Below are 12,000 nucleotides of genomic sequence, written 5' to 3' on the forward strand. Positions count from 1 at the left end.
TGATTTTATTGAAACAGCAACACGAAGCCCAGTAAGTAGCACATTACCAGAATCAGGCTCTCAGCACCTACATCTCTTATTACACAGCAAAAACCTGCCAACAGATTCCTTTTAAGATATGAAGTTCCAAAATGGGCTACGCTCCTTTATTCTGATGATCAGTTGGGGTCCTGAAGGTTGTAATCCCCATGAATACATTAATATCCTATATTATTCCTGGAAAGGAAAAAAAAAAAACAACTTAAAAATTGCATTTTAATTCTATACGATCTACACTACTGTAAGCAAAGTAACAGATGGCACTCAATGGATGGCCATTGCATGACTGCCTATGGTGGGGGGGCTCACTCACTGTTCCCCTATAGAGAGCAATTAGGAAGTTATATACATAGATATAGTGTGAGGCCATCAATTTTGTAATCCCCGCTAAAACACCTTTAATACCAATTTATATAAACTTTCTCAGTTTGTACGATAATCTGATATTTGACAGCCATGTAAAACGTATCTACACATAAGATTTATTCCAATCTTACCTTCCTGTCTTCTCTTGACTTTTTGGAACCATGTCCGACACCAAATATGTGGTGTACGTCAAACGCCTTCTTGGGCCAGACATCTTTGCGAGTAGTAGGTGGTACGAAGCTCCCTTCAACTCTGTATCTGTCAGCTGGAATCTTACTCATGGGTGGAGGTAAGGTTCCACAATTGACACTCGACCAACCGTCGGTTGAGTCCGCATACGATTCCTGGTCACTGACATTCCCCTGTTGCCAATCCTGAATTACGTGAACAGGCAGCCATTTCTTTTGACCCTCCAAAGCGCTGAACTTTTTGGGGGCTGGCTGTGGTCCCCGGGGTGGGATAACCGGGACTTCAATGCGAGCAGATGGTCCTAAATGCTTCTTGAAGTTTTGAGGTTTATCAACTATTGCTCCATGTGGTGCTACATAGTGCCCATCATCCTCATTGGGATAACCGTTCCAGTGTAGAACAGATTGGTTCTGCGCTCTTCCGCTCGGATTTTCCCAAATAGCATGAGGAATATGTTTACCTGGCACACTGCCCAAGTCAACCACCAACACCCGGTTGGCTTTTTCTTCCTGATTAAAATTCCCGATGCCACTATCACTGTTACTACTGGTACTGTTGTTCTGTTGGGCATCAGCATCATTGTCTAGGAAAGCTCGTGCTCTGACCCCTTCTATCATCTCACCCATATCTCTGTATAAAACTGAGACAAACTGCAGAACGGGCAGAGCAGAGGGTGGAAACTCCAGACAACCATTAGTATCTGGGTCTGGAGTACATTCAAATCCAAATCTCCTAGCAATACCTTGATGTATTTTATGGTGGAACAGTTCAGGGTCTACCATAAAGACATGACAAGAGGTCCTCAAAACCCCTTCTTCGTTCTGCGCCAAGCTTTGGTCATCGCTACTTTGCATAGTTACGAGTCCAAAAAACCTCCTATCATCAGGACAAACGGCACTGAATGCTAACTTTTCTGCTGGGTACACAGCTATGATGCTGGTCTTCTCGTTACACAACTGAATATTGTCATGCATGATTTTCATCAGCACTAGGGAGTGTATTTTTTGTTCCGCTCGGAGCCGTCTCATGCATCCTCGGATGGCCTGTAAGCTATCGTACTCGAGGTTAGAGCTTGTAGAAGGAAGTTCTATGGACCCAAGGTAACCAACTATCATGCCAACGTTTAGGATGCTCGCATCCAGCTCAAAGTCTTCGAGGTTCTGCACACCATTGTAGAATACAGAGTCACAGTTAATCATCTTCGATATTTCGTCTTTCGAAAGTAAGTCAAGATTGTGATTCGGCCTGTCCCTTCTCGTTTCATAGCAGGATGCAGACATTGACCTTGATCTATGTTTTGCCATTTGATGGTCTGATTTCCCACCACCTACTGGGTTCTCAAAGATCATACTAAAGATTCCTCCCGACTGCATCTCTTGAACAACTCTTTCCGCTCGGTTTATGCCCAATGTTTTTGAATCAGGCCTAGGCTTTAATGAAGTCTTGCCCTCAAAGAAAGAAATTTCCTCATCGCTAGAGCATAGATCTACATGACGGAACCCTTCGGCAATCACCATGTGAAGTACCCCAGAACATTTGCCAATCAGCTTGACGACGTCTTCATGAGATGCGTTCTTGACACTGATGTCGTTGACAGCACATATGTGATCTCCAGGTTTAAGGCCTACAAATTCAGCAGGACTTTCTTTAATGATGCTACCAATGACACAAGGCGATTGTCCAGAAAGGGTGAAGCCATAGCCCGTCCTTCCTCGAGCAACTTCAACACTCCTCAATCTATGGGGCAGATGCATTTTATTCCGGTTCTTGGTGGGCTCGCCTGCTCTATGCATTTCAGTGATAGATTGCTTCACCCAATCTTCCATAAAATATTAAGAGTTCCCCTGTACGTCAAAGACTCCTAGAAAACAAAAATACAAAACAAGTCAATGTCAAATACATCCGTTACGAGAAACGCAAAACAGGTTCCAAGTGATTGGAAAAATTTGGCTGCTTTCTTCTACAGACAGCGGCCCTTGTCACTGGTTTTGTCTAGTCGGTGAAGTGAACGAAGCTGGGTTGCAATACTACAGACAGCCTGTAGATGAGTGTGGCGCTGTTTATAGAAGAAAGCAGCCATGTTCTTTTGACCTTGGACAACCCCTTCATCGAAAAGTTTCTAAAAGCAGAAGAAATATAAACCACGCTGATGCATTAATAAGTGGTCCATTTCTCTTGTGCCTTGAAGGTTCTCACTATGGAAATCACAAAATGTACTTTTCTCAAGATGATTATTAACAGGAAAGTAAAAAGAATACTTGACTGGGTAAAAAGATCCAAATTTAATCAATCCAAGGAAAGGCATAGCCTCCGGGGATGGATTGGTGATTCAGTAACCGGTAACAGAAGTTTCTAATTCCCACTCGGATATTAAATGAGACATTTGGATTTTTGGCGTTGTTTATGATGCTCCAAATGAACAGCTCCTACCCAGAGTGGTTTTACACCCAAGTGGATGTTGTCCATCAGCTCAGCCAATTTTATTTCACAGTGGCTTATGAAAAAGTCTATAGATATCAATAGAAAAACCCCAGAAATGTGCCCCCCTAGCCATTTTTCTGGTCAACTAGAACCCAGGGGCCATTACAATACTTCACGTACTGTACTTGCAGGTCTGAAGCTGAAATATGTGGAGTGGTAAAACATAGGGTCTTCACACTAAAAGAGGGTCATGGAGACAGATCTTATGTAAGGAGAACTGTTAGATGCAGATCATATAAATGGAATCCATCTGCAGGTTTTTGTCATGTAATCTGACAGCAGTATGATTTATGGGCAGAGACCCCAATTTCAACGATGTGTCATTTAATGGGCTGTGTTTTGCAGTATCAATAAAATCAGTGTTTTATCAGCAGGAGATTATCACTACAGGACTAGCTGCCTCGTGCCTCCTAGTCCAACCACACCCCCACCACTTATTAGCAGCTTTCTGCCAATCCGTGGTGTGGGCGGGTTATTCAGAGCTCTGCTAGATCTGCAGCAGAGAAAATTGTGATGGAGTCAAAATGACTGCATGCAGACCAGTAAGTAACACATCGCTGGAATCAGGGTCTCCACCTCTATATCAGTCTGCTCTCAGATTACCCAGCAAAAATCTGCTGACAGATTCCCTTTACAAAGGGATAGAGATATGACTGTTTTGTTCCTGCGCCTCTCCCCTGTACGTAAATCTGGTCTTTTTTAGTCAGATAGGTGTGGTGATCAGCTCTTCATATGGGAGTGTTCCTGAGGACCATGCTAAAATAATGGATTTATATGTATGGGAGAGGGGGCCATATCTCATGAATGGAGCGGTATAGCAACAGAAGAAAAACAACGCCGGATTCAGGAGAACAGCAGCATTTACACCAGCTAGAAAAAAAATACAGATTTATGGTAAATAGCTTAGCAACTGCGGAGACGCAATATTTCCTTTAAGACTGCCTAATTAAAGGGGTGGATATTCTTTAATAAAACTAAGCTAGCGGGTGATAATGCACCCAGTAAACACCCACCCTAATCCAGCGGGCCACGTGGTCTATGCTGCAATAATCGGAATCCAATGCAGTTTTATTGGTTACTTAGTAAGGTATATACTGGCGAGTACTGTGTTTCCCTAGCGTTAGATTGCGGTATAGTTTTATTGGGACATGTAATACGGTAGATGTTCTAATATTCTGCGGACTCTGTGGCTTATTATATCAGCAGAGATCCGGCCTGGATTGTGCAAGGTCAAAATTACAGAAGTAGATCTTCTCAAACACCTGAAAAGAGGCAACATCAAAGAAGATGACTGGCGACACGCCTTTGCTCTCCGGATCACAGATGGTCACAGGGACATGAGGACATCAAACAACCCTACTGACCCCTTTAGGGGTAACACTGGAGCAAAATTGGGTCAGGTCGGAATTTACAGGTTCGGAGAAGGCTTAAACTATAATTATAAACTATGGATTGCTAAGGATATTAAGCAACAACAAGTTGGGTTTGTTGCCTGCTATGGAAAGGACATGGGGAACACAGAGAAAGTGTCATGTCTGACTGTAGATGATGCTTGTTAGACAGCTGCAGCACATGCAGGGATAGCCTAACAGCTGCGAAACATGCAGCCGTGGGAACTTGAACATATTATTTGAGCATGCTGAAGATATTTGTATAGCATCAGAGCATGCTCAGATAACACCTGATCCTGGCACTTTTGCTCATCACTGCTCGCCATCCATAGTCACCCATTTACTTCAATACCAAATCTCTCCACCAGTGGCCACTGCAGGAAAACTGTGCACTGACCAGCACCGATCAGCTGAACATCACGAGCTTAGAGAATGGCCTGATATAACTATCAATTCTATGGTAATGCTCATATCTATGATCAGATTAGGTTATACGAACAAATTTCGGAACAAATATTAAGAGAGACTCTTTAAAAGTTCCTATTACTAGGCCACCATAAAAATCACATTTTTTTTTTAATTCAAAATATAAGACATAATGCACAATGAATATCTGGTGGGCAATACAGCCAGTGGATTATGTCCGATTGTACCTATTGATGTACATGAATTTTTGCCTTTGGGGCCATTTTGATCTTAAATAGATCTGTGAATTGGATTTTTTTGCTTTTACCATACTTTTCAGTAGACTTTGGTACAAAAAAATGTTTATGATATTCGCACTATTTTTGAGTGGTACTGCAATATATTATGATAACAAAACACCAAAGGAGAAACGATAAAGGAACATATTGATCTAAAAAAAATATACATTTTTATTCATAGGCACGGGACTATGGGATGGAGGATATGTGTGATGGGTATATGGGCACTGGACTATGGGATGGAGAATATGTGTGATGGGTATATGGGCACGGGCCTATGGGATTGTGGATATGTGTGATGGGTATATGGGCACTGGACTATGGGATGGAGAATATGTATGATGGTTATATGGGCACGGGACTATGGGATGATGGATATGTATGATGGGTATATGGGCATGGGACTATGGGATGGAGGATATGTATGATGGGTATATGGGCACTGGACTATGGGATGGAGAATATGTATGATGGGTATATGGGCACGGGCCTATGGGATGGAGGATATGTATGATGGGTATATGGGCACGGGCCTATGGGATGGAGGATATGTATTATGGGTATATGGGCACGGGACTATGGGATGGAGGATATGTATTATGGGTATATGGGCACGGGACTATGGGATGGAGGATATGTATGATGGGTATATGGGCACTCGACTATGGGATGGAGGATATGTATGATGGGTATATGGGCACGGGACTATGGGATGGAGGATATGTATGATGGGTATATGGGCACTGGACTATGGGATGGAGGATATGTATGATGGGTATATGGGCACGGGACTATGGGATGGAGGATAATTATAATTTGCTATAAATAACCACAGTTCGTTACTATGCCCGGGCAGCGCCGGGCTCTTCAGCTAGTATTGATCTAAAAAAATATACGTTTTTATACATACAAAATGTAAAAAACATATCATTGCAACACAATACCATTCAATGAGATATAGAGTACGTATAGGGTGGTAAATTCCTCACCCTGATATATTATACAAAGCTGTGAAAATCAGACAAGGAAACTGCAGAGGCGGTGAAACGCACATCAGGGTGCGTCACAGGCTCACACGGTTAATTCACCAGACGGCAACATGACTGCAGGTAAATAGGTAGAACTCTCTTAGTGATCTTGCTTTTTCATTTTCATTTACTTTGATCATTTTGGACAAGCATATTAAGTAGCCCCTTTGATAAATATGTAGGGCAACAACTGTGGCAGCAATATGAGAGCATTGATATCGGTCATGCTAAGCATTTTATAGATGGTGATTGTTTGTTTATTCCTGCCAGCACAATTATTAGGATTCTACATGTGGGGTATTTGTCCAGGCTATATAATATATAGTGAGAGTGATACTTCAGATATCTTTTATAGCCCAATGGTTTGACCTGTGTGACCTTTCACAATTGTCTGATTTTTCACAGCTTTGTATAATATATCAGGGTGAGGAATTTACCACCCTATACGCACTCTGTATCTCATTGAATGGTATTGTGTTGCAATGAAATGTTTTTTAAATTTTGTATGAATAAAAACGTATTTTTTTTAGATCAATATGTTCCTTTATCGTTTCTCCTTTGGTGTTATGATTTGATTTTGAAGGGATCCTTATTTATGGTGATTTTGAGGTTAATAACTGTTTGGATTGGTTTTTATTATGATAACAGTTATAGACCTGATGATTTTGGCCAATGAGCTCTGATTTTACAGACACATAATTATTTGGCGTCATTTCCTCGACTTTTAAAAGGGGTTAACAAATAATGGGGAGAGAATGATCTCTAATGCGATCGTTATGTCCCTGTACACATCATGTTATCAACAGCACGATATTTCCGTGTCTCTCTTTGTCTGCTCACTCACTCTGTCCCTCGCTCCTTCCCGCTCCCCTCACTGCCTTGTCCGAGCAAGATGGAGTTGAGCTGTTGTTTCAGAGTGCACGATGAGATCAGGAGGAAGGGGAAGAAATAGCTCCTAAGTAGGAAAGAATTACTCCGATAAGATATGCTACTCTTCCAATATTCGCCCTTAGGCTACTTTCACACTAGCGTCGGCCGACGTACGTCGCAATGCATCGTTTTGGAGAAAAAACGCATCCTGCAAAGTTGCCCGCAGGATGCGTTTTTTCTCCATAGACTTGTGTTAGCGACGCATTGCGACGTATGGGCACACGTCGCATCCGTCGTGCGACGGATGCGTCGTGTTTTGGCGGCCGCAACGCACACAAAAATGTTACATGTAACTTTTTTTGTGCGTCATCTCCGCCATTGTCGACCGCGCATGTGCGGCCGAAACTCCGCCCCCTCCTCCCCGGACATTACAATGGGGCAGCGGATGCGTTGTAAAACTGCATCCGCTGCCCCCGTTGTGCACAACTTTCAAAGCGTGCGACGGTACATCGCCCCGACGCAGGGCGACGGCCGTCGCACGACGCCAGTGTGAAAGTAGCCTTTGATTTATGCAAAGTTTGTTTACAGTCCGGTTTGCACTTAAAATCTACACGGCAAATTATTTTTCTTGCAGTGTGTATGAGGGCCAGAAAAATCTCATGCGCTGCGCTGACACTGTAATAGGCTGCGGATTTTCTGCCCAGGAAATTCCACATAAAATATCCGCAGGGTACAAAAATCTATGTGCATGACGCACACATTACATCGCAACAAATACAGTCTACTAGAGGTCTGTAATATGAACCACGTGAGAAATACAATGCTGCCCGATGGATTCCATTCTCCAAAATCGTCATACATTCCTCCTGCCTTTGTTTTTTGTTGTTTTTTTTACTTAAATCAAAGCAGGAAAAAAACAAAAATGTAAAAAAGAAAAGAAAAAGAAAGCAAATAGAAAATCTAATATTCTGCCATGATAATGTACAATTGGGAGGAAAAAGTGTGAAATCTGATCCTGTGCACATTATAACGGAAGTATGTAATAGCAAGGCATTTATTTTGTATATATAATAAAAAAAATAAAAAAAACTATGAGAGCTAAATCCAGGAATACAAGTGTGTCAGATAGGAGCCCGACATGTGCGCTGTACTCACTGCTGCCCGCACTCGCCCACCGCCGTAACATCGTTTTCCCTGTTCAAGTCTTTGAAATAAGACTCGGAGTGAATTATTAATAGAGCCGGCACAGGATCGTCTTTCACCTGCTACAGACACGTGACCTGAACAGGTAAAAGTGCGAAATAACTGACAGGCAGCAGCGCTCAAATAAAGGCGCCAACACATTCTAAAGAGCAGCACATAGGGGCCTGTCCTGCGCCCAGGAGATTGGAAAAAAAAAAATAAATAAATAAATAAAAAAAAATTTATATATATATATATATATATACACACATACACACACACACACACACATATATACACACACACACACACACACACTAGCTGAAGAGCCTGGCGCTGCCCGGACACAGTAATAGTTATAACAAATTATACTGAATATATATATATATACACTGTGTTCCAAATTATTATGCAAAACGAGTTCAGGAGTGATAAGTTTAGAATTTTTTTGTTTGTCATTTAAACTCATTGATGGTGATGTGTGTCAGGGCTCTTTATATCACTGAAAGCAATTGCAGATACCTGTGCAAATTAGTTTGGCAGGTGTGTCCAAATAAAGGCAAGACTACTTAAGAAGGCTGTTCCACATTATTAAGCAGCCTACATTTTTTGCCAAAATGGGAAAGAAAAAGGATGTGTCGACAGGCTGCTGAGAAGCAACAAATTGTGGAGTATTTAGGTCAAGGCATGACTAAAATCAACATTGCCAAGACACTTCATCGTGATCATCGCACAATTAAGAAGTATGTAGCTGATTCCTAGCACACACGTGTGCGTGCTGATAAGGAAAGATTGAGGACTCTTTCCAACAGGCAATTGCGTCAGGTTAAAAGAGCAGCTTCAAAAATGCCTTGTCATAGCAGCAGACAAGTTTTTGAAGCTGCTGGTGCCTCCAACGTCCCCCGAACAACAAGATGCAGGGTCCTTCAGAGGTTTGCAGCTGTGCGTAAGCCATCCTGTCGACCACCTCTATCCACTGCACACAAGCAGAAACGGCTCCAGTGGGCCAAACGAGACATGAAGACTGACTTCCAAACTGTTTTGTTCACCGATGAGTGCCGTGCAACGCTCGATGGGGAGGATGGCTGGAGGATGGCTGGTTGAAGGACATCCCATGAAAACACGGCTAAGGCGCCAACAAGGAGGAGGTGGAGTAATGTTTTGGGCTGGAATCATGGGGAGAGAGATTGTCGGCCCCTTTAGGATCCCTGAAGGGGTAAAGATGAACTCCATAATCTATATCTATGTGGAGTTTCTAAAACAGCACTTCCTGCCATGGTTCAAGAGGAAGAACCGTGCTTTCCGCAGCAAGATCATTTTCATGCATGATAATGCACCGTCTCATGCTGCAAATAACACATCTGCATCTCTGGCTGCTATGGGCATAAAAGAGGACAAACTTATGGTGTGGCCACCATCTTCCCCTGACCTCAACCCCATTGAGAACCTCTGGAGCATCATCAAAAGGAGTGTCTATGATGGCGGGAGGCAGTTCACATCTAAGCAACAGCTCTGGGAGGGGATTCTGTCCACATGCAAAACAATTCAAGCACAAACCATCCAAAAACTGACAAATTCAATGGACGAGAGAGTTCAGAAGCTTCTTTCCAACAAGGGGTCCTATGTGCAAATGTAACATCACCTAGAATAAAGTTTTGACTTGAAAACTGTTTGATTTCATTTTGTAATAAGCTGATAATGCTTATAATTTCACAATTGACCATTTTTTTGTTCAAAATAAAAAAAAAAAGGTTGAAAACTCTGCTGTGCATAATTTGGAACATGCATTTTGAGTGTTTCTTATTTTTAAAAATATACTGTTTTCATAGGCAGTTTGTTCAAAAACATTGCAATTATACTAGAATATTAGATGACTGGAAAATAACAATGACTGCAATTCATATAGGTAATTTAGAGAAAATATGAGGAAATATGTTTTGCATAATAATTTGGAACACAGTGTATATATATCTGAGTGTAGAGCCCCGCCCATTCCACATAGCCACATTCACTATAATATCCCACATCATCCCGTCAGCCAGAGCCACATTCACTATAATATCCCACATCATCCCGTCAGCCAGAGCCACATTCACTATAATATCCCACATCATCCCGTCAGCCAGAGCTACTGGATTACTACCCCTAATATCCCACATCATACCGTTAGCCAAAGCCACCGGACTACTACCCCCAATATCCCACATCATCCCGTCAGCCAGAGCCACCGGACTACTACCACAAATATCCCACATCAATCCGTCAGCCAGAGCCACAGGACTACTACCACTAATATCCCACATCAATCCGTCAGCCAGAGCCACAGGACTACTACCACTAATATCCCACATCATCCCGTCAGCCTGGGGTCAGAACCAGAGCGCTGAGTGGAACGGTCCTAATTTCCACACCGGGGATCCTTTTAAGAGAAGCCTGGGGTCAGAACCAGAGCGCTGAGTGGATTTGTCCTGACTTCCATAACAATGATCCCTTTAATAGAAGCCTGGGGTGAGAATCAGAGTGCTAAGGGATTTACTCTAACTTCTATACCGGAGATCCCGTTAAGAGAGGCCTGGGGTCAGTACCAAAGCGCAGAGTGGATTTGCCCTCACTTCCATAACGGGGATCCCTTTAAGAGAGACTGCGATCAAAACCAGAGCGCTGAGTGGATTTGCCGTGACTTGCATACCAATGATCCCTTTAATAGAACCCTGGGGTCAGAATCAGAGCGTGGAGGGATTTGCCCTAACTTCCATACCAGGGATCCCATTAAGAGGCCTGGGGTCAGAACCAAAGCGCTGGATGGATTTACCCTGACTTCCATACCGGAGATCCCTTTAAGAAAGGCCTGGGGTCAGTACCAAAGCGCAGAGTGGATTTGCTCTAACTTCCATACCAATGATCCCTTTAAGAGACCCTGGGGTCAGAACCACAGAACTGAGTGGAACGGTCCTAACTTCCACACCAGGGATCCCTTTAAGAGAGGCCTGGGGTCAAAACCAAAGCCCTGGATGGATTTGCTCTGACTACCATACCAATTATCCCTTTAAGAGGGAAGATGTGCCTACGGGATTGAGGATGTGTGATGGGGATATGGGCAGGGAGGGGGAAAGTCATTTGTCATGTGCTCTCTGTTCCTTTCAGGGGGGCAGACAATGGCTGGGAGCTTATGTTCCCAAATATGCTAGATTTCTCCCACCATGTCAGTGTCTGCTGAAGTGTTGTCAAGTGGGAAAACTTGCTCATAGCAACCAATCACAGCTCAGCTACTGTTAACAAGCACTGGTGAAATGAGAGATGCTTAGTGATTGGCTGCAAGGAAAACTGTTGCTCATAGCAACCAATCAGCTTCTTTTGAACAGCTCTGATAAAATGAAAGATGCTTCGTGATTGGTTGGTGACACACACACGTTACGGGCTGGCGGAACGCACCAAATAATATAATGATAGTAGGTGCGTTCGCAGCCCGGGGTCCACCGTGCAGAGGTGGTAAACTGCTGCTTAGTAATGGCGGATGTATAAAGCGGTATACAAAGGTCATACGTGGGATAACGTCACCCGGTGTGAACAGGAGCGGTCTCTGTTATGTCACAGAGCCGCAGTACCGCGAAACTTAAATGCCGGAGGGGACGCTCAGAATGTGGTCACGGAACTCTGCCCCAAGGACACGGGGTCAGAGTCCCTCTAGACCTTCTGAGCACGTGGCGTCGCACCTGTGGACACCATTATAGACGCAGACCTTGGAGAAGT

General features: G+C 43.2%; 1 protein-coding gene across 1 annotated transcript in view; it reads right to left on the minus strand.

The window, feature by feature from the left end:
- RGS12 (regulator of G protein signaling 12) overlaps positions 1–12,000 on the minus strand; it is a 190,883-nt gene that overhangs the window by 157,239 nt on the left and 21,644 nt on the right. The window contains exon 2 of the mRNA XM_073574567.1: positions 537–2,455. Within this exon, the coding sequence (XP_073430668.1) occupies positions 537–2,420 (1,884 nt within the window). The 5' untranslated portion in view covers positions 2,421–2,455. The remainder of the gene's footprint in view (positions 1–536; positions 2,456–12,000) is intronic.

This window comes from Dendrobates tinctorius, unplaced genomic scaffold, assembly GCF_039654945.1.
Source record: "Dendrobates tinctorius isolate UK_male_01 unplaced genomic scaffold, ASM3965494v1 ptg000039l, whole genome shotgun sequence".
NCBI lineage: Eukaryota > Metazoa > Chordata > Amphibia > Anura > Dendrobatidae > Dendrobates > Dendrobates tinctorius.